This window comes from Sinohyriopsis cumingii, chromosome 3 (assembly GCF_028554795.1).
Source record: "Sinohyriopsis cumingii isolate HCF-2022 chromosome 3, ASM2855479v2, whole genome shotgun sequence".
Lineage (NCBI taxonomy): Eukaryota > Metazoa > Mollusca > Bivalvia > Unionida > Unionidae > Sinohyriopsis > Sinohyriopsis cumingii.
The window spans coordinates 89,471,642-89,496,941 of NC_142963.1; the positions used below are offsets into that span (position 1 = coordinate 89,471,642).

The 25,300-nt window shown below is 35.4% G+C and overlaps 1 protein-coding gene across 6 annotated transcripts in view; it reads right to left on the reverse strand.

Annotated features, from left to right (window-relative positions):
* Nucleotides 1–25,300, reverse strand: part of LOC149803266 (fidgetin-like protein 1) — a 109,207-nt gene that overhangs the window by 19,489 nt on the left and 64,418 nt on the right. For 5 of the 6 annotated variants that reach the window (XR_016420168.1, XM_089952922.1, XM_089952923.1 and 2 more), the window contains 2 exons: nucleotides 21,752–21,913; nucleotides 13,315–13,370 (listed from right to left, as the gene is read on the reverse strand). Coding sequence is in view for 5 of the 6 variants with exons in the window: in XM_089952922.1 (XP_089809048.1) it covers nucleotides 13,315–13,370; nucleotides 21,752–21,913 (218 nt within the window). In the remaining variant the exon portion in view is untranslated. The remainder of the gene's footprint in view (nucleotides 1–13,314; nucleotides 13,371–21,751; nucleotides 21,914–25,300) is intronic. The other variant, XM_089952924.1, reaches the window with a different exon arrangement.

Here is a 25,300-nt window from a genome sequence, read left to right on the forward strand (position 1 = left end):
AGGTGAGATGGCAGTGATCCGTAATGGAGAGCACGTTAAACCACTTGGCCACTCGGGGCCTCTAAAAAAAACAGACATGAGAAAATGTCTTGTATATATATATATATATATATATAATCAATCATAGAAACAAAAGGAAGCAACTCTTACAGGTTAACTTTTCTTTCTAACAGCTATGTGGCTCCAGGTATATCCTGGTTAAACCAGATTTTTTACTTCTGTGAGACTTTAAAGGATGCTCACATTGCAGCAAAAAGTGGGAGGGATTATTTGTAATGTGATCAGATAAATATTGCACAAGAAATATATTTTACTACAAAATTTGCTTTCTCCTGCAAATTCATTAACTGATCACATTTTTACATTAGAAGAATAGGTAAGACGAGGAGGAAATACTGAGCATCCTACCTCTACCTGTGTCACCCATTAGGTGCATGCACAGTTTACTAAAATATAAAATTCTTCAAATGTTAGTTTAGTATAACAGGAGACCTTAGTTATATATATGCAATCGCTATGGAATTATGCACTTAATTAGTCTCACCTTTCAATTTTTTCCCAGGTGAATCCAGCAAAAGTGGCCAATACTGACTGGTTACAAGGTTGTTCTGTCATATGTAGCAAGTGGTAGCTGTCTGTGCAGCTACCACTGGCCCAATGAGGGTCAGGTCTCTCCTCTGCAAGGCCATGTCCCACAGATAAAAGCTGGGTAAGTGGTCTGGGTATGCCATCCAAATGACTCCACTACATCTCAAATGAAAATATTATGCTCAAATACCAGGCTTGCTGCAACTGCACATATTTCACAAGAAGTACCTGTTCCTGAGTGAGGCTAGTGTACAATGATGTTATAAATCTCTTTAACCAGGCAGCTAGAGCTTGTGGTGTTATCTCTTGCTTTCCAGACACAGACATTCTCCAGTTGCTTGGGAGTGCGTACAGGATCTGGGCATTTCAACTCTCTCGATAAAGGGGCAAATAGTTACTTGTTGGCTGCCTAGTGATGGCAACCTGTTTCTGGCAAATAAACCAGGTTGTGTCATCAGGACAATTGATCCATTGGGATAGAATTGCATAAAGTTTGGGTTCACAGAGGCATATAGCTCACTGACTCTGCATGCTGAGAAAAGCACTATCAGAAATCAAGTCTTATATGATAGATGATAGATGGATATGGATGACAAAGGATCAAACTGTCATGTCAACACCCAGAAGAAATTCCATTATGGGAATAACTTGAGTAAGGACGGTCTAGATAAATAAAAAATGGACAAGTCAGAAAGGTCCTTTCTGTGTTCAATATTGCCTTGTCTATGATGTTAGAACATGTCCAAGATTATGGACTAGTGTCCCTTTATAATGATGACAGCTAACTTGTTGGCTTTAAAGAGAAATAAGTTGGCCAGCTATGAAATGGAGGCAGAGGGTGTTGTGATATCATTAATGAGACACCAATCCCTCCATTTCCTTTAGAGTAACGGGCCTTCTAGCTGTTGATGATCCTCTCACAACTGAAGATGCAAACTCCTTTTTTGTGCAAGGCATCCCCTACAAGAGCCAGGCATGAAGGAGTTTTTGTGGACATGGATGGAACAGTGGCGATCTGGGATGTCTGAGCAGGGTGTGGGGTCATCATGACTTTCCGAGGTACATCTGTTGCCAGTTCATTGATCCAAGATTAGTCCCATCACAGAGGGGTGATAAGAACTATCTGGCAATTTGCGTCCCTCACTTTCTGGAATACTTTTGGTATCAGGACTGATGGAGGGAAGGTGTAGACCCATATTTGCCCAGAAGACTGATAAAAGCATCAACAACCCTTGCTTCCAAATCTGAAAAAGGGAAGATGAAGGTGGGCAATTTGTTGATCCAACCTGTTGCAAAAAGATCTATCATAATATGGCTACATAGGGTACAAACTCAATTCAGTGCAGAAGGATGTAGAGAGCACTGTGTGCAATGGTCGTCCTCTGCTTGACAATTAGTTGGCTAAAACACTAAGCCATCCTGGTAAGTTGTGGATCTGAACATATAACTGATATGAGGCCCACCAGAGAAGGTATTCCAATACCATGACTGACACAAATGGTCATGTGATTTTGTCCCTCCCTGTTTCAGAAGGTACCTGACCACTACCCTTCTGACAGTATTAGGACTGTATGACTGCGCAAGTATTCTACCCAGTTGTTGGATGCATTGAGGATAGGTTTCATTTCCAGGAGGTGGATGTAAAGAACCTATTCTTGATCAGAAACAGTCTGGAGTGGAAGCCTTGAGTGTATGACTTTCATACAACTTCCACCACACACTTTATAAGTAAAAGCTTTATCCCCTTCCACAGTATGTCCACCTTCTTGGGATCACTTGAGGTTTCCATCATAAAGAGGGATGTCAAAAATGGAGGAAGCCTGATAAACAATATTCTGAGGCCCTCCAACACAACTTGGATCACCCAATCATTCTGCTGAAAGATCCAAGCCTGATGAAAAAGAAGTAGTCTGGTGCCCACAGGTGGGCAATGGTTATTCTGTCATCTTTGGGAACTACCTTTACTGTATCCCTGCTTGTGATTTTCCCTTCTTAGGAACAATCCCTGAGTAGAATGTCCAGATAATGGAGCTTGCACTGGCAGATGTAGTATCAACTTTTGTGCCACCTGCTTCCTGACCTCATAAATCTGATCCCTGAAAAGAAGGCAAGAGCCAAATGGGAAGGTGCACAAGAACATTGTCAATCATGGATGGAGAATGGATTATTATATGCTCATTTTTTTCCCCGTTAACTTTACATTGTCAGAATCATGCAGTATTACCCAATAATGAATCTGCAAGACAATACACATATAGCATTCATGTGCATAAAGGAACTACTTTCTATTGTAAACAAACAAATGGATGCAGATGCCAGCACTTTTGATTTGTACACAAATCATGTACACTCGCGTAAGAGGCTCTTTCCACTGTGGTTGTTTAAATTTGTTTCTGAATGAACTAAAACAGATGTTTCGTGGACTGCCACATACCAGATGCTTTGGCACATTCCGCGTTGATACAATGTTACGGATTTAGGCTAGCTACAGTATATAACAGATGCAAAATATGGTCCTTACAAATAACATACAAGTGACAAGTCACATACTCTCTTCTTTAGCTGGTGATAAGAATGGCAAAATAAAATATATCCTGAATTTCCTCAAAATGTATTTTCTTAATTCTGCAAATCCGAATTACATGAGCCATGTCATAGGTTTTCAATCTGGATTACTCATTTCAAAATTGTGCTGTAATTTTCATGATAAGTGCAATTGCATCCTTCTTACTGCACTCAAAATGAAAAAAGCATTAAATTCCATAGCGTCTTTTTGATAAATGCAATTGAAAGACTTCATATTCTTTCCACATTATGATTTCAAACATTTAATGACAGAAACAGAAACACATCTGCATATGTCAACACGCTTCTCCCTAGCTTCTTCAATCTCATGTATTTCAAGTGGAATCGCCAATACAAATCCAGTCCATAATCATGATATTTCCGAGAATCGAGAAAAATACCAAAATCTATTAATTCCAGATCAAATGGAAAAGTTGTTGCAATGCACATTCATTCACAATATGACTCCAAATTTCAATTTTAACTAGACATGCCATTTTCTTTCGAAAGTTATGTCGAGCGTGCGATTAAGTTCAAATTTATCTGGGCAGAGTTATGTGCGCAGTAATATTGATTTGTGTGATGATGAATATGCACTTGTGTATTTAGTTTGGAATGCGGCATACATTCATTTACGTTGTTTCTTGCAGTGTATTTTGTTTATATAATAAAAACCTTAGGTAGAATTAAAAAATGAGCATATAATAAAAAGGTTACTGCATTTGTATGGGAAAATATGAACTCGTTTTGTCGGAAGGATATACTGCACTCCCAAGGTCATGCAGTATTCCATCCAAAAAACTTGTTCATATTTTCCCATACAAATGCAGTAACCTACAAATATTGAATAGTCACACCTTACAGGCAGAGGTAGATACTACTCGGCACCATCAGGCTCCACAGGATGGTTGATGTTTGACTTAAGATTTTCATGCCTTGTGGGCAATGGGATCCTGAAAAAATTCCAGTTCTTTTGTCATGACTGACATAGCCTATTTATTTGAAAGAGCATATGCAATTTCAACTCTTGGTTGGAATTGTCTGTCATTCCAACTGCATTATGATCTGGCAGTGTCTTCTGAATCTACATGGTGGTGGAGGGGGCATCTCAGCATCCCCCATGAGATTTGAGAGATACGAAAGTGGGACATAGGGCCAGTACCTCATGCTGAGAATAGATACTGCTCTTTTTTTGCAGCTCTTGAGCTGTGTACTAAGTACATTAGAGCCTGTATTCTCTGTCCATACTTAACAAATGTGTGATGAAAAGCAATTGGTACAGAGCACTTTCAATCTGTTGTTGCAATTGTTTTGTCATTTCTATAATGATAGGAAATATATATGTAATGAAATAGATGCCAACCACATTATATGAATGATTTATAATTAGAGTAAATGTCTAAAGGTCTAAAGACAGCGACCAGGAAATTCCGCTGGTAAAAATAAGTTGCCATGCAAAATCAAATACAAAGAAAATGAGCACTGTGATAATAAAAGTATTAATAAAGTTACCAGATTTTACAAAAATGCTGTATGTACCATATAAAACATTTTTAGTTACTGTACCTATAACAAATAAAGTGGACAATAATATATATATATATATATATATACAGTGCAACCCCACTATAACGCGCCCCACTATAACATGAATTCGGATATAACGTGGTCATGACGTGGCTCCCGAAATTTTGTATATTCATTCGCAGATGAAAAAATATTTTTTGTTCAAAGTACATGAAATAGTGAATAACAAATTTATTATAATTATGGGGAAGAGATCACGTATGAATTTGAATTTAATATGATCGTGGCATGGTTCCTGAAATTTTAAATACACGTATGTGTATATTTCTCATACTGGGAAAAAATATTTTTTTTAATTACGAGAAATAGTGTGTAAAATGTTTATTATCATTTTGGGGAAGAGTTCGCATATGAATTTTAATATAATACGATCGTGGCGTAGCTTCTAAAATTTAACATTATCACCAGGTTCTTGAAGTGTTATGCCAAAATAAACATTATCGGACATGTTACCAGTAAATAATGTCCGCTTTATTAGCTGGAAACTGAAATGATATGAAATTGTACATGTGTTCAGCTTTAAAATAAATTTTATTATAAAAGTGACTCGTGACCATTGAAGGCCTACTGCACTTAGTTCTCAGGTTTTACATGTGTATGGGGTTTACTTATGAACTCGTTATTAATTTCCTATTTTTTTATAAAAATATTTCATCGTTATGGCAACACAAGTTCACAAATGCAATTCGTTCTCTGCACTTTGTGCAACAACAAAAAAATATCATTTTGGGGAAAAGTTCGAGTATGAATTCGAATATAATATGACCGTGGCTTGGCTTCTGAAATTTAACAATTTCACCAGGTTCTTGAAGTGTTATGCCAAAATAAACATTATCAGAAATGTTACTTGTTACTGATCCATGAGTAAAGCCAGTAAGTCGTCTTTGTGATTGTCTTCAATTAATTCTTTATACCATCAATGCTCAAACAATAGCCAACATGTGTGTCTTTATGTGCATACACAAACAAGCAGCAGACAATGTAGTGGTTGATAAAAGATTCTCACAATTTAATAAACATCAAAAAATGAAAGCCACCAACATGTTCGCTGGGCTTGGCGGTGTTATTAGACGCAATCAGTTGACCAGTAAATAATATCCACTTTATTAGCTGGAAATTAAAAGGGTATGAACTTGTACATGTGTTCAGCTTTACATTTTTTTAAAAAGTGACTCGTGACCATTGCAGGCCTACTGCACTTCTCGGGTTTTAAATGGGTATGGTGTTTGTTTATGAACTCATTATTAATTTCCTATTTTTTATAAAAATATTTTACCATTATGGAAAAGCAAGTTCACAAATGCAAATCATTCTCTGCACTTTGCGCCATGATCAGTATAGCAGTTTTCAAACGTTTTTTTCGATAGTCACAAAATCTGAAGTAAAACTTATATGCACGCTGAAAGCATGTGTTTATTTGTAATTATTCTTGTTGTAGTTGTTCAAACAAATAGGTGTACAAACAATAATTACTGGAAATTTGCAATGGATAAATGAACACGAAAATGCATACGAAATTTTTTTAGCAGTATGAAATTTGTACAGACACCGTTCATAGACCCTGGAATGTAATGAACCGTACACGTGCTTTGTCTTTCTTAACATAATTTTGCTGTTAATTTTTTCCATTGAATTCAGACACATAATGATGTGTGACAAAATTATTGAATAGTTTAAATATGTATGCAATTTTTGCAATGAAATTACATATTTTATGGATTAATTTCAAGCCCCAATGGTACGATATCAAACAGCAAGTAAACAGTGTTGATACTCTGTTCATGCTATACATTAGACGTTGAATTCAGATACAATGATCAGGGGAAAAAATATTGAATATTGTAAATCTGTGTGCAATTTTTCAATGGAATTACATGCATTATAGATGAAATGAATGCCACGATGGCACAATAGTAAATGGTGTTGATACCCTATTCATCATATACCATAGACATGAATACATGTATATGTGCCAATGAGTTGTTCTCTCAAAAAAGTAAATACTGTAAAACCCTGCATGAACTTGACCCCGATATTAACGCAATCCAATTTTGTGGACCCCAATTATCGCATTATAGCAGGGTTCCACTGTAATTTTGAAAATTTAACTGGATTGTTTGAAAGATATCCTGGCATGTGGAGGGAAAGTGAAAAACTAGTTTAAACCATATACATATACCAGGAGCCACCATGAGAGTAGAAAGGGGAGTTAACCTGTAAGAGCCACTTCCCAATGTTGATATAATACATAGATGTTTTTCTCCTCATCCTTCCACAAGGGCTGGATGCAGGGGTAGCAAAGAAAGTTTTCCCCATGTAATATGATCAGATAATGGATTTGCAGAAGAAATCTGAGTGCCATTTCTGGAATTTTGAGTTCACTAAAAACTATGAAACCAGCTTCACCATAATTAACCATATCTGTGAAACAAAGTTTTTTATTCACAAAGTACTCAATTTGCTTGGTTGCCTTGCCATCTTTGATTGCATTAGGACCAAGTATTCTAATTTAAGATAGTTTAATATTATTTACATGATAATAGTTATAGTGTTCAACTGATCAATTTAACTGAGTTGACCTGACATTACCACTAGACGAGGTAGGATTTATATGCCTTTTTATATTAAAAAAATCTGCTTCCCCTTTTATTTAATTTCATAGAAAAGACATAAGTAACTTGATAATATAAAGCAGGTCTGTTTTTAATTGAGTTTAACAACACAGAAGATACTTGCACAAATAAGTGTTCAAAACATGGTGATACTTATTTGGTTTCACACAGAAACACTTGTGGACATAGGAAGGGAAATTTTGTCAAGTCATGGTATATATAAATTTTGTTATTTATCTTTCATTTATATGATGTACCTGATTTTAACAATGTCCATGACTGAGAGTTGTAAAAATTGAGGTTTTGCCTACCCAATTTTTAACCAAGACATCTACTAAAATTTGAGTTCAAGGCCTAAAGTTGTTTATGACCTTAGAAGGTTCTTGAAGCAAATTTGTTTATGGTTTGGTTTAATTTTCCAATAAGGTGACTGGATTTTCCAGAACATTCTATTGCAACATATGTAAACAAAGGATATGGTAAACAATTATTAATTTGTGTTTAATATCAGTCTTTGAGAATATATGGTCAGAGTTTATAGTTGTGTTCAGATATAATTTAAGAAGAATTATTTATCTAAATTATTCATTGGAATTACAAAGTGCTCATTTACTATTTTTAATACTAAAACACTACTTTGGGATTATTGAGAACTCATTCAACAACATTCTGGATAATATCAATGTGGTACACAAGGACATTTGAGACTGTTGGAATTCATGCAAAACATTCCATACTTTTGGACTTTTGTATTAAACAGACATGACAAAAAGATGAACAGAAACTTCCCCAAAGATATGAAATGCAAAGTTGTCTTGAGTTCAAGTGTCCTAATCTTTGACACAAGCAACACTATGGATGTCCATGGATCCCTCTGCCACAACCGGATTCTCCATCCCTACCTAGTCAGATGTGCTAGTCTATGGCAGAGCTTTAAAAATTTGGGGTGCGGAGAGAGACAGCCATCATAGCATTCCCACAACACTAGCATTAGTTGATATTTTTGGATGGAGACTCAGAATGTTACAATCCATGGACTTTTATTTTCTCTGTATGCCTTTCAAATTGTTTTCACAATACACCTCTCCCTCGACAACTCGCACACATCGGGGTCCAAAAGCACTGACCGCACTATAAGTGAGGCTCGAGTTATCGAGGGACCTATAAAAAAGCCTAAACTAATAAAGGGATCCACGTAAAGGGAAATGGGGGGGGGCAGTGGGTTGACAGCTTATAGTGTTGAATACTCAATTTATAATCATGCTGAGATTAACTGTGAATAAATCTCTTTATAATGGTGTACTTTATTTTTTCCTCATAGAGCAACATTAATTTCAGGATAAATTACAGTATATTGAGGAGATCATCAAAAACATTATTCCACATGGTTTCCATTTGCTTAACACGTGTACAACTTCACACATTGTGTACTATGTCACTAATTTGTGTGTTGAATTGGATACATTCTAGTTTTATTGTTTGATCCAAATTAGACGGGTTTTTTAATACAAAAGATCGACACTCTTTATTAGAAACACTGTCGATCGAACGAACAATAGATAGAGAGATAGATTTGATTGTGGTAGAAGTAAAATGAAAAAAATCTTTGACACAAGCAACACTAGGGATGACCATGGATCCATGGGTCTAGAAATTTAAAACAACGTAAATTTGAACACAATATTACCTTCCTTTTGTGACACGCTTGACAAATATACAATGCTGTCGGGCATTTCTGCGCACTTAAGGTTTCTGTCTACAATATTGAAGCAAAACACACCGAATTCAACTGATTGACGAAAATAAAATACAGCAATGCTTACCATTTGAAAAGAGGCAATTGTTACCAGAATATTCTGTTCAAAATAACATTAATTTTGGACACAGGGGATACCATCCCAGTGTTTTCCTGACTCGCGATATGTCGGCCTATTCTGCGCACAGCATTGAAAAGATGTAATGTTTATCCATCAGGCTATAGAAATGAAATACATTACTTTGGACTGTTTCTGTCAGCAGTTCAGTCGAGTAATTAAGTTAGGTTTATAGCTAGTTTTACAAAATTCAAGGTAAAAATGCCAATAAATGGCAAGAGATATTAAGCAAACTAAACCGATCTTGTAGAAAAGTTAGTAAAGTTCAACGTTTTATAAAAAATAAGCTATTATGTGGAAGAGAAACAACAATGAATAGGATGTAATGTGTTTACGTCTTATTGATGGTGAAAAAATTACTAAAGAATTTAGAAACAGACTATACGCCGGGGAATTTCTTGAGAATTTATGTTCTAACAGCAAGATGACACATGGGTAGCAGATGATTTTGTATGTGTGGGACAACTTCTTGCAAAATTGGAAACTTGGATTAAAATGCAGTATTGTTTTAAGGTAAACATTTCCCTCTTTTATATAATGTATTTGTTTGCATGATTCTAAAAGATACATAGTAAATTGGATTTTCTGGGTTACCGGTTCAAGAAGGTCATGGAGTGGGTCTTCATGTTGACATTTCGAAATCACATTTTCATATGCATTTCGAGTCAAAATCAGGATATTTTTGTACACTTTATGAATATCACTTTCTTTAATTAAAGTATGATCGTTCTTTCTTGATACAAAATGGATTTTTGAACAAAAAAAACCACGTGATTCAGTGTTTACAGAAATGACGTTTTGTTGTGCAGAATTACCCGGTGCGCAGAATTAGCTGAAATGGTGGCAACTTCCCAATTTGAAAAACATTAGTTAATTTTTGTGTGTGTTACTCCTTGATTTCTCTTACACCAAGAAAAATCCCACAGATTTCTCAACTGTATGATCTTTACAGAGTCAACATTTTGTGTCTCCAGCCACCATATAAAAATGTGAAAATATTTTTGATTGGTCAAATAAAATGAATTTTGATAACAGTAGTGACCACAAAAACTTATGCTCAGATTTGCATGCCTTTACATTTTTTCTTTGGACCTCCCTTGCTTGATTTGATACAAAAGACATATTCAAAGTGACAAAACAACACAGGTCTCTTTTAATTGATTTTTTAATGCAACAAACACTTTCCCAAGTTGTTGATCAAAACAAAGCCGGCATGTAATTAGGTTCTCACAGAAATGCTCCTGGGTTTCGATGTGACAGTTGATTGACTCTTTTCATGTTTTCATAGAACAGAATATGTTGCAATTTTAATGTTTACACTGAAACGGAATTAAAGGATTAGAACCTGACTTTCAAATAGCAAGACATTTATCTGGTGTTTATTTCATTCTCTGTTGTTACCTGTTAGTATTTACCAGAAGTTTTCATTGATCGCTATTTCACCAGACTGTTTATTTACAGTGTATAGACAACTATTTATCATTAAAAAAACTTACATAATATATGAAATCTACACCACTTCCAACTACCTTCTCTCCAGCCAACCTTCCGGACATGTTTGCAAATTTCTTCTGTGACAAAGTACAAACCATTAGAGATAAGCTTGACACCACAATTTCAATTGACTTGTCATCACCATACAGATGGGATACAGAATTTAAGTGGCAACCATTAGCAGCATTTGAACCTGTCTCTATGGATTTCTTACGTACAATCCTGATGAAGAGTGCACCAAAGTCATGTGAACTTGATCCAATTCCAACATCACTGTTGCTTGAGTGCATAGATCCAGTATTGCCTTCACTAACTGATGTTATTAATACCTCTCTCTCATCCGGGGAATTCCCATCATTTTTCAAACTGCCATTGAAAAGCCTCTGCTGAAGAAACCAACATTAGACCATAACGATTTAAAGAACTACCGCCCAGTTTCTAATCTCCCATTCATATCAAAAATCTTAGAAAAGGTTGTTCTATCCCAGCTTGAATCTCATCTAAATTCAAATAGTCTTTTTAGCAATGTACAATTTGCATATCGCCTTGCCACAGTACTGAAACTACTCTTCTAAAAGTAGTTAATGACATTCTCTCTGCGTTGGATAGCGGAAAGATTACAGTCCTCACCCTCCTTGATTTGTCTGCAGCATTTGACACAACAGACCATGATATATTACTTCAACGTCTCCAGCATGTATTTGGCATTCATGATACAGCCTTACTGTGGTTCAAGTCCTACTTGGTCCACAGGACACAAATTATATCTGCAAATGGAATACACTCCAGCCCAGTCGATCTATATTGTGGTGTTCCACAGGGGTCTGTTCTTGGACCTGTTCTCTTCATTCTGTACACTCAGTCACTCTCAAGTGTCATAGATCATCATCCAGTGTCTCACCAATTGTACGCTGATGACACCCAAATATACAAATCTAGCCACCCAACGGAAGTTGATGCTACCATCCAAGATGTAGAGAGGTGCATTTCTGACGTGATATCATGGATGACATGTAACAAGCTGCAGATGAATGATGATAAAACTGAGGCCATTCTGATCACAACACAAAGACTTTCTCATTCACATCCTTTACCTCAAACAATAAATATCAGCAACACCAACATTAAATTCACACAATCAGTACAAAACCTAGGTGTTACTCTGGACAGTACTCTCACACTGCACCAACATGTCATGAACATATGCAAGGCTGCATATCTTGAGCTGAGACACATCAGCTCAATTCGCAAATATCTTTCAGCTGATGCCACTAAAACACTTGTATGTTCATTAGTACTTTCAAGACTGGACTATTGTAACTCAATTCTGTCTGGTTCATCTCAATATCTACTCCAGAAGCTTCAAAAAGTTCAAAACACAGCTGCTCGGATCATACTTAGAGTACCACGATCAGAGCACACCTCCCCGCTGCTCAGTACCCTACACTGGCTATCCATTCGATCCAGAATCAAACACAAAATTTGTTCTCTGTGCTACGTTTCACTGTCGGACTCTAGTCCAACATACCTATCCAACCTCAACCATGTGTACACACCAGCAAGATACTTAAGCTCCTCTTCTGAAAATTGTATACTCATTATTCCCACTATGAAAACAAAGTCATATGGACAGCGTTCTTTTGCATACCAGGGCCCAGCAACATGGAATGAATTTGCCCACTGAACTTAGGCACAAAGACACAGTGATCACGTTCAAGAGGGCTCTCAAAACTCACTTATTTCGACTGCAAGAACAAACTTAAAGACCTAATAATGTTTCCTACCTTAAATAATCTCAGCATGTTTTTTTTAATGTTTTCTAATTTCATGGTGTTTGTTTTTGTAATCATATCATTATATGTTTTTTATCTTGTAGGTGTTGTCTAATGTTGTAAAGTGCTTAGAGCTTCTATAGATTAGGTGCTATACAAAGTCCTCATTATTATTATTATTATTATATCTTATTTAGAACTTGCAAATTTCACAATATGGATTCTATCTTTACAGGCATTAATCACCATTTTCAATGATAAAACATGTGATGTATCAAGGTTTAATTTACCAATTCTTATCATAGTTTTTTCACGTTCAGCATATTTTAAAGATATTTAAAATATGTTTTCTTTGGAAAAAATCAGGAGCCATGCTGGACACCGCGTTATAAGCGGGATCGCAAGTTATCCGGGCACGAGTTATCGAGGGAGTGGTGTACTTTGGACCATGCTCCCTCTCAAACACTGCAAAGAAATTCTAATTATCCATTTTGTGCAGAATCCTAAAGAAACAACACTGTATCACACTTTTTGATTGGTGGGGTGGGTAGGATTAAAGATAATCTTGATGGATATCAATAGGTGATGTGGTGCGATGTTACTTGTACCACAACAAAAGGTTAAAAACTGATAAACATCAAGTATGGAAATGCATGGTATTCTGTGAAAGATTCCCTTTGTCTAAATATTATACTGATGAGAAAGACAAAAAACTTTCTGCAGGAGGGCTGGATTTGAGAGGTAGTGGAGTTTGTTAATATAATCAAGGAACATACTTAATAAACACAAATTATATGCAGGCTAGATTTACAGATGAAATACCTGTTAGTTGCTCCAACAACAAGAATTCTATCATCTGCGTTGGTAGCTGCACCATCCTGGAACATATAAATAAGTTTACAGATGGGATCCATGATTTAAAATATTGTTTAATGCTTATTTTCCATTTAGTGGACTGGATTTAAAATACATTCCAAAGCCATGACTCTGGTTTGTGAAACATTTGACTTATAGTCTTGTAGTTAACCCTACCATAACATTTTCAAATCCTTTAATCAAACAAGAGACCCAAGTGGGCTTGCTTGTGCCCACCTAACTTATGTAACTCAACAGAAGACCATTTCACTAAGCAGGTTTCTTTAGTAGTGTAAGAACATGGCCCTATAAAAAATCTCCAATCCATTATATAATTTTACCCATTTACTAGAATGAAATGGTAATGGCATAATTAATATGTGTAGTGGTAGCTCACAATCACATTCATTCAACATTTTGATGATATAAACCTATTTACCAACTTTTACTAAAAGTAGATAAGCAATACAGTCTCCAGAAAAGTATCAGGCTCAGCCATTCAGCTTGTTACCTCATTAACAAAGGCAGATCTCATTTGTTTCAAAATCTAGTTTATTTACCAAATCTGCACAAGAACTAATCTAAATTCTGTCTCCAGAGTGAAATCAAGCTCAGCCAATCAGATACCTTTTGTGTGTGTGTGTGTGTGTGAATCTAACTCGTAATCAGAGTCATTCAACTTCTTGATGATACAAGACTGCATCCTTAAGCAAAACACTGTACTCCAACTGTGCCAACCAAACAACTTAGATCTAATTATGATATTAAACAGTCACTAGAGCATTGACAAGTTCAGCCAATCAGATGCAAGATTACCTCATTATTATGCATGGATCTTGTTCATAATTAAACATGTCAAAGACCAAGATGATAAGGAAAAATGTATGCTGGAGGTCAAAGGGGATGAATAGGCCTCCTTGTAAGTCTAGGGCAAAGCTCTGGTAGGGGGCAATGCCCCCCAAAAGCTCCTGCAAACGACAGCAAGCCTGGTGGAAGTATGTCACATTCAAATGAAGTTACACACCAACCATATGTCAACACTTTTGATAATCTTATGATCCTAAACACAGACCAAAAATGCAAGACGTATTAATATTTTTAACAATTCACCAACTGACAGACCATGCACTGGCATTAAAAAGAGCAGGCACTTCTGGAAATTTTATGCTGAGACCTAAAGACTCTACTCTAATTTTGCTATACGGCAACCTTGAGATTACAGAATAAAAAGTGTTAATCAGAGAGCCAAAACCAATAATCAAGAAGGTCAAGGAAAAGACCACAGAATTACATATAATGAATCTACCTTTCAAAATACCATTAGAAGCAACAGTCCAAGGGCTCAAACACAAGTACAATATAAAAATGCATCGTGCAAGATGGGGGACATGTTGTTTACCAAGTAAAAAATGGGTTTCCAAATTAAATAGAAATGGTCCAGACGAAGAACATGAAAACTTTCTTTTATTTACATGGATTCTTGGCAAAAACATTGTATATGGCATGCATTTTCCATAAGAAATGTAGGATTTTCCAAAACTTGGGCCACACACCTAACAAAAATGCCCAACATGAAACAGGGAGAGCCTGTGCAATGCATGGAAAAACTTGTGGTGTTACTAGTGATCTTCCATAAAGTAGTCAAACAGAGAAATATAATGACAAAACCAATAATGCAGGATGAAAAAGATGCCAAAGCAGAAGAAAATGAGGGATTAAGAACAGAAGAAAAAGAATCAAAAAGTACAACCATAATTCCTGATGCTGCAACAAACTACCCAAGGAAAGGAATTACACAGTAAAGGTGCAGTGGACAGAAAAGAGAACAAGGAAAAAACTGTGGGAAGCAGAAAAATAACAGGAAAAAGAGAAATGAAGGAATCAGGAGGCACAAAAACCGATACTGCACCAATCTACCAAACAAAAAACATTACCAAAGAAAGGTGCAGCAGGGAAACAGAAAATTAGCAAGAAAAATGTAAAAACAAAGATACCAGATAGTCCAGCAACAGAACCAAACTGGGAAGAGACCCAGGCTAAATCCCAACCAAGGAAAAGATAAGTGTCAAAACAAATAAGAAATAAATGATGGAACATTATTATCAGCTGACAGTGTCAAGCTCGGAGGGAGAAACAGATTGAAATGTGTATATAAAGAATGTACATAAATCTAAAACGTTATATGAAAAAGAACCAAAAACTATAAATGTGAGAAAAAAAATGAATAGGAAAATCAAAGTACAAAAAAAAACAAAAAACTTTGTACTAAGGTCTGCCCCAGAATGACTCAGAGAGAGAGAGAGAGAGAGAGAGAAATGCACTCATGCACTCACAAAAACAGAGTAGTATAGGAATAAATAATGACAACTCAGCAAATGTGACTATAGAGCCACCATTTCATTCCAGATAGAGAAACACATAAAGCAACATTTAAAAAATGATGACACTAAAACCCCAAAAGACTTAAGGCAACAGTCACAACTTTTTGAAACTCAAAATGGAGGAAGGGGAATAAAAACTGACCAACCGGTATTATACATGAAGGGAGATGAGCATGGAACCAGAAACCCCTTAGCCATGGCAACTTGTAAATTCATGATCATTAGTAAAACCTTGATTTTTTATGTAACTTAATAACACTAAACCTTTGAGTATCTTGAATGTTGAGAGGGATTCCTCTAAAGTTTTAACCAGCCATATATGCTGAATAGGACAGGGAGGAGGCCACACATAATACGACCTTCAAAATGGTACTAATCAATTGTTGATGGACGAATGATGGATTTGGACATAACCAGTGAAATTTTCTTCCCCATGTCTATACAAAATCTTTTGCATCTGTCATCATTCCAAGATCTTACTCATTACTGTACTTGTCCGAGACCTTGACCATATAAGCTTATATTCTAAGTTGATTAAAAGATATTAAGAATATGGTCTTTAGAGTCGTAAGAATCAATTGTTGAAGGATGGATGGATGAAATTTTGAGGTAATCTGTGAGAGTTTATTCCCTCTGTCAATATATTATACTGATGGGATAGACAAAATCTTTCATATTGGTCATTGTTCCAAGATCTTACTCATTACTGAACATGTCCAAGATCTTCATGATAAAAGCTTCCATTTACTGATGGACAGATGATAGACGGATAGATGAATTATTGGCCAAACTATAACATCCCAGACCTTAAAAATGTTATCAAAATTAACTCTGACAGAAAATCTTGTGAACAGTCCACATACTAATGACAATAATTCTTTTTTTTATTCCTGAAAAAAAAGCCCATATACAAGGATTTAATCTATCTACAAGGACTTTATCTACCAGTTATGGTGGGACATGATAAAACAATAATTTTTTTTCCTGTCCCATAACTTATGGTGAAACATTTTTTCACTTTGGTCATAAGTCCCAAGAATTAAGAAACGGAAAAAAACATTGTATTGCATTTGTGCTTCCCCCCCACTGCATGCTGCAATAAAATAGATAAATAAAACACTTAATTGATAATAAAAGAAAGAAACTACTGTGTGTTGTTATCATTTATTCCTTTTTTCAACATGAGCATTAAAGAATAAAATATATTCACGAAATCTGTACATAGGTAGCGTAGGCTTCCATATTGTATCGTGTAACAATTATGTCCAATACCAAACACGTTGTTCATTGACATGAACATTGAGAAACAATTGTAAGTGGTTGTGTTCAAAGGTTTGAACATGTTATCCGACTGAAAACTGGAGCCAACAAAATTACAAACAAGAGGGAAATAGACAACCGATATCTTTAAGACGCCATTCACGCATGACACAGTGTTGGGTGCAATATAACCAAGATTAAATTATATCCAGGTCTACTGTATGACAGTATATCGCAAATAAAAATCTTTATTTGAAATCACACTCACTTGAGTGCAAATGACAATCTTTGCACTAGCACGGGTTACAAAAGTATCATTAAAGCAAGTTATTGTTGTGTATATTATTTACCTGCAGAAATCAATGCCCATTTGTATTAATTATAACTACAGATGTCAAGCACATAGAAGCCCAGGCAGTGAATAAACAAAACTGGCAGTGAGCAGTAAACTCATTCTTTGAACTTACCAACAGGACATGAAAGACAAAGGTTATTTTTATTACTAAGGAAGCCGACCTCAGAACCCAACTTTGGATACTTTGAAGCCGGTTGTTCTGTTTTTATAAAGAATATCAATATAAAGTTATTTTATTGCAATGCAAGCTGACCTCTGAAGCCGACTTTAGGTTCTTTTAAGTATGCTGATTTTTGTTTAAAATACATAAAGACAGCCGAGACATGGAAGCTAACTTGGGTTCCTTTTCACCAGTATTCTGGGCAATTTCAAAAAAAAATTAACCAAAAGAACAAATTTTAGTCACACAATATAGTGCTTCATGCATAGATATCGATGACCCAGTGTCACCCAGAAGATCTGGAGAAAATAAAATCATTGATGAATATGGGAAGGCCAGAAGAGAAGCAGATGATTTTGCAAATGAGAGGGAAATAATCAACTAATATCTTGAAGACAACTGCAATTCATGCATGACATGATATTAGGTGCAAAATAACCAAGACTAAATTACATCCAGATCTACTAGTTGACAGTATCTCGCAAAAAAAAAAAAATCATTATTCAAAAACACATTCACTTCAGTGCAAGTGACAATCTTTTTGCTAGTACAGGTTACAAAAGTATCATTAAAGCAAGTTATAACTGTGTACACTTTTTACCTGCAGAAATCAATGCCCATTTGTATTAATTATAATTACAGATGCCAAGCACATAGAACCCAGGTGATGAATAAATAATAATAATAATAACAATTAATAATAATAATAATGAGGACTTTGTATAGTGTCTAATCTTTAGAAGCTCTAAGAGCTTTACAACATTAGACAACAACCATAACATAAAAAAACATATATAATGACATTACTACAGAAAACAAACACCATGAAATTAGAAAACATAAAAACATGCTGTAAATATTTAAGGTAGGGAACATTATTAAGTCTTTAAGTTTGTTCTTGCAGCCAAAATAAGTGAGTTTCAAGAGCACTCTTGAATGGGATCACTGTGTTTTTGTGTCTATGTTCAGTAGGGAATTCATTTCACGTTGCTGGGCCATGGTATGCAAAAGAACATTGTCCATCAGTGAAATGTAGCACAGAGAACAAATTTTGTGTTAGATTCGGCATCAAATGGATAGCCAGTGTAGGGTACAGAGCAGCGGGGAGGTGTGCTCTGATCATGGTACTCTAAGTATGATCCGAGCAGCTGTGTTTTGAACTTTTTGAAGTTTCTGGAGTAGATATTGAGAAGAAACAGACAGAATTGAGTTACAATAGTCCAGTCTTGAAAGTACTAATGAACATACAAGTGTTTTAGTGGCATCAACAGAAAGATATTTGCGAATTGAGCTGATGCATCTCATCTTAAGATATGCAGCCTTGCATATGTTCAGGACACGTTGATGCAACGTGAGAGTACTGTCCAGAGTGACACCTAGGTTTCGTACTGACTGTGAATTTAATGTTGGTGTTGCTGATATTTATTGTTTGAGGTAAAGGCTGTGACTGAGAAAGTCTTTGTGTTGTGATCAGAATGGCCTAAGTTTTATCATCATTCATCTGTAGCTTGTTACATGTCATCCATGATTTCACATAAGAAATGCACCTCTCTACACCTTGCATATGTTCATGACACATTGATGCAACGTGAGAGTACTGTCCAGAGTGACACCTAGGTTTCATACTGACTGTGAATTTATTGTTGGTGTTGCTGATATTTATTGTTTGAGGTAAAGGCTGTGACTGAGAAAGTCTTTGTGTTGAGATCAGAATGGCCTCAGTTTTATCATCATTCATCTGTAGCTTGTTACATGTCGTCCATGATTTCACATCAGAAATGCACCTCTCTACACCTTGGATGGTAGCATCAACTTCAGTTGGGTGGCTAGATCTGTATATTTGGGTGTCATCAGCATACAATTTTGAGACACTGGATGATGATCTATGACACTTGAGAGCGACTGAGTGTACAGAATGAAGATAACAGGTCCAAGAATAGACCCCTGTCAAACACCACAACATAGATCAACTGGGCTGGAGTGTATTCCATTTGCAGATACAATTTGTGTCCTGTTGACCAAGTAGGACTTGAACCACAGTAAGGCTGTATCATGAATGCCAAATACATGCTGGAGACGGTGAAGTAATATATCATGGTATATTGTGTCAAATGCTGCAGACAAATCAAGGAGGGTGAGGACTGTAATCTTTCCACTATCCAACGCAGAGAGAATGTCATTAACTACTTTTAGAAGAGTAGTTTCAGTACTGTGGCATGGGTGATATGCAGATTGTACATTGCTAAAAAGACTCTTTGAATTCAAATGAGATATAAGTTGCGATAGAACAACCTGTTCTAAGATTTTTTTTATATGAATGGGAGATTAGAAACTGGGCAGTAGTTCTTTAAATTGTTATGTTCGAGTGTTGGTTTCTTCAGCAGCAGCTTTACAATGGCGGTTTTGAAAAATGATGGGAATTCCCCGGATGAGAGAGAGGTATTAATAACATTAGTTAGTGAAGGCAATACTGGATCTAAACACTCAAGCAGCAGTGATGTTGGAATTGGATAAAGTTCACATGACTTTGGTGCACTCTTTATCACGACTGTACATACTAAATCCACAGAGACAGGTTCAAATGCTGCTAATGGTTGTCGCTCAAATTCTGTATCCCAACTGTATGGTGATGACGAGTCAATTGAAATTGTGTTGTCAAGCTTATCTCTAATGGTTTGTACTTTTGAGTTTGCCAATTTTTTTAATGTACAAAGACAGCAGAGATATAGAAGCTAATTTTTCACCGATATTCATTGAAATTTAGAAAACAAACTGAAACTATGGTAATTTTCTTAAAGTGACACAATATAGTGCTTTTTGCATGGACATCGATGACCCAGTGCTGCCCAGAAGATTTGGAGAAAATAAATCATTTGATGAATTCGTGAAGGCCAGAATAAAAGCACATGATTTCGCCAATAATATTATCATTAACATGGATGAAATTCTAGTGTTCTTTGATCTCATTCCTGGACCGACCGATGATAAGATGGGGGTCAAAAGCGTGACAATTAGCACGACTAGTGCAGATTTGAAGAAAGAAAATCTGACTTTAGTCCTTGCAGTTTTGGCTTCAGGTGATGTGTTGCCTCTAACGATAAATTTTCATGGTATAAGAAAGATAAAAAAGAAATATTCATGTGCCAAAGGAATGGATCATACATGTGCAGGAGAAGGGTTGTGTTCATGAGATAATGCTGCAGTGGATTAAAGAGTTTTATCTCAAGTACAGTTTTATTTTTGCCTTTTTTTAATTTCACTTGGAGTGCATTTTCCGACATTTAATTTTTGAATGATTTAAAAGGTGTCCCACAACTTACGACTTGAAAAAAGATCTGTCCCAAAACATACAGTGCACAAAAAAAATTACTTTTAAAATTAATTTATGGTGTCCCAACAAATATGGTGTCCCAACATATACGGTAAATACAGTATGCAAGAAATAATGTTATGTACTAATAAAGGAATTCTGAAATTAAGTTGTATTTCTTGCATGTTTAAACTAAATGTGAAGTAATTGTCTTGCACATGTATAACTTTCTGGAACTTAAAGAACTGAAAAATGTGCAACGAGGCCTAGCAACTGGTAAAAGTGGAGTTTGAATATTGGATTAAATTCAAGCTTTCCTAAAATAATTAATATGGGGGCAAAGTCTTTTATGCAAATATTTCCCTGATTTTCTAATACAAACATCAACCAACAACATAAAAGGGCCATTTACAGCATTTTTCTTTGCCTGGATGTGTTATAAAAAAAATAGCTACAATATCTCCATCATGGAATCCCACAAAATTGTAAAGAATACAAAAATACTGTGCACCATGTAGCAGTTCACCGAGTAATTCAACCCTACAAGATAAACTTTCAGACTCTGCCCCATCATGCAACTTTTATCTCATTTTTTTTGATGCAGCATTTCTCTTGCTATGATGAAGAATGTTTCAACATTATGTCTAGCAATACATTCAGCATGTCCACTCAAGTTTGTAAGGGATATGATGAGGGCTAGTTGATGAAGACCTTCCCAAAATGTATCAGTCTTACTACTGAGAAATGTCTACAGACTTAAATTCATCTTTAACATACCTAATTGATAAGCAGTTTACAACAATGTAAATTCCTTTGCAACATCTGAAACTGATAAGAAAAATATCATTTTTCCCCTTCAGAGGAAAAGAAGTAAAGACTGCTTTGACATATTTTGATGATATTAAACTGAACAATATATAAGAACTCTAGCTGCTCACCAACTGAACAAGGAATTCTGTCTTTATTCTTCTTGAAGCTTCGTTTTCTCCATCTGTTCTCTGTGTCAGAAGAGAGTCAATTTCATCAATGAAGACTACAGCTGGCTGGTTACATCTTGCCACTGCAAATAAGGCCCTTACCATTTTCTCTCCTTCACCAACCTTTAAAAAAAAATATTTATCAGCTTCGGGTATTTCAGGTAGATATGACACCTTCAATAACACAAGGTTGAAAATGTCAATTTTCATGATGAAAGTTTAATTCTCATTACCTTCATTTTCATTTTGGCTTGAAATTAAAGGGTTCTACTTCGTGTCCAAAAAATGGGATAAACTGTATAGTAAAGCCCCAAGTGGCTAAGTGGTCTAAAGCACTCACTGTTCCAGATCACTGCCATCTCACCTCTGTCTGTGTGGGTTCAAGTCTAAGGTTCAATGCATATATGTGAGAAAGATTGCTAGTAGCTTCTCGTGTTCAAGGGTTCTTCCTCCACCAGTTACATTGGCCGCCATGTATAGCCTATCTTGTGCTAAAAAATGGTGTTAAATGCTACAACAACAAGGGGCTGAAAATCATACACTATGTCCCTGATCAAGAGGTCTATTTAAGTACTTAATTAGCAACTAAGGGATGAAGGTTGCAATGAGATAATTTCTATTTTTATCCAGTCAATACCATAACTTCTCTAAATAACATGGTCTATGTAGTTTGTTCTACTGATTACTCCTAACAAACTGCACAGACCCAGATCTGCTGGCACATTGTGTAACAACAAATCTGGGTCTGTGCAGTTTGCAGTTGGATCTAACTTATATGTGAGCATATATGTTAGTTTGAAGAAGCCTTCCATTACAATTTCATGTCAATCTTGGAGTGAAATGACATTTTCACTGAAAGATGGTTTTAATTCCACTATGCTGACTGGTACAGCAGTGATTTAAACACCGACACTAACTGTCAAGGTTAACATCAGGGGTATGCTATGGTGAGGACCACACCAGCAGCATGTCAACCATGCTTTCCTTTGGCTTTAAACACTGTTTTCTCAAGTCATAACAGACTAGCTTTCTATATACCCATATATATACGCCCAGTGCGAACCTAGAAAGTTTAAGTCCTCAAAAAAAAAAATGTAGAAGAATCAGAATTATAATTTTTCATAGGGACTGACACTTTATGCCAGAAACGAATTTCCAGGAATTCATGATAAGACCATTTTGGTTTTTCTTTAGCTGCTGAGTGTTGAAACAATCTCTGATATTCTTGAGTGATAAGATTTCCAAATCAGCCATCATGGCAGCCATACTGTATGTAAGATTAGCACTATTTTCGTTAAGGACAAACCATACACTATTAGAAGACTTGCATGAAAACCATATGCTGGTGTGACCATTGAAGAGAACCAGTGACAAGATTTTTCAATATGTCTTAAATCAGATCAGAAACATATTAATTCAAGACCAATTAGGTATTATAATTAGTCTTCTGGTGGAAAACCCTTTATTGATATCACTTTCCATTTAGGAAGAGTAACAATTACAATATTAACAAGATGGCTTGCATGGTGACCACATGGATACCAGATTGTCTCCATTTTAATTTAATACCAATTATGACACAATAAGAAGTCTTCAGGTAAAAACCCCATGCTGACAAGACTTTCCATTCATCAGGAGTTACTGTAGCAATAAAAAGATTTTCAAGATGGACACTGTGATGGCCATAATGGATGTCAGATTGATACCATTTTCATTTAGGACCAATAAGACATCATAATAAGTCTTTTAAGCCAAAGCTACCTGTTGATGTGACTATCTATCTGAGTGGATTAGCAATAACAAGATTTACAGAATGGTCACTCTGATTGCCATATTGGATGTCTGGGTGGCATCATTTTCATTTAAGACCAACTAGACAATATAAAAAGTCATCTGGTGAAAACCCCATGCCTATAATGACTATAAGAATATAATAAGGGTGCATACATATACACAAATGTCATTGTCTCATTGTCATTTTGATTGAGTTTATTGCTAAATCAAGCTAACAAAGTCTTCATCTATCACAATATATAATGTACAGTCATTAATATGGAAAGTTTACCAATGTGAATGACTTGATATTTTGCAAAAAAAAACAAACATTTAAGTCCAAAAAGTTTTAAAATATATTAAAAAGATTCAAAATTGCTATTAATGGTACAAAATTCTAATAAAATTATTTACATTAAATACAAATTATCCTAAAAAATATCTTGTCATCTCAAGTGCTTTTTTTGTGAAAAACAAAAAGGTCTAAGTCTTTAAAGATCAAACTTGTGTGAAAAATTGGAAAGAATGCTGTCATGGCCTTAAACTCTTATCAGGTCATTTTCTAATGTGTAAAAGTTTAATAGTTTCTGTGCAACCATGCTAAAATGGATTCAGGATGGACAGCATCAAAACAATATGCATTATGCATTAAGTGTATAAAATATCCATTTTGAGAAAACCATCATCATAAAAAAAAAAAATCTCCATCAACTGAAGTTTTCCAAACAAGATTGTTACCTGAATACACACTGCTTGTAATTTGAAATCTGCTTTTTTCAGTTAAGCTGTCTAACAAGCAATGCCAATAAAACAAAGATGAACATGCCAGAAAGAATGGTTTTTCTATAGTGATCGTACAAATATATGGCCCTAATAAGCATGAATGAATAAAAACTTTTACATTAAAAAAAATTCTCAGTTTAGTTGAAGTTGTTCCTTTAGGTGTAACAAACAGAATCTCTTTGACAAAAATTATGTCTTGAGTACTGTAAATCCCCCGTTTTATACAGCTAGAATCCCTTGCCACCAACAAGTCTGTGTTTAAAAATACCCTTCTAAGATGGCAACCCTTCCAACATAGTCAGTGACCAGCATATCTGTATGAAAACTGTCAAATTTACCCCTCACAAACAACCACATAATGGGGTTTACAGACAGAAATCTTATATATAAAAAATTAATTAATAAATTAAACAAACTGACATTTATTCCGACATGCTGTAAAGTAACTAACTTGAATCCATGCAATGAGGTAAATAATGCAATGTTCCTTTGATGTTTGGTGTGCTGCATTATTGCCTTCAATAATTATGAAGATGATAAAAGCCATACATACGACAGAATCAGGAGATCAAATCAGTATATTTCAAAATTCTAACCAGGGCTGTTCCAAAGAAACATGATACCCAGGGAAGGTACTTTTTAAAAAACATGCCAGTGTACTCCAATTACTCAATGAATTTACATGAAAAGGATACAAACTTCTAAACTGCATCTATGAATAACTAATCTACATTAAAAGCACTTCCCTGTGTATCGATATATTTTACTGGAATGGCCATCAGTAGATTAGCAAGTAAGTAAGATTTTTGTTATCTTTTATTTTTTATGTATTTTAAATGAACTGGAAACAAAGCAAGTGCATTTTTGGCTGTAATAAGTTATTAAAACAAAACATGTTTTGAACAAGAATATCTCAATTATATTAAATATTTCATAATTCACTGCAAAGACTTT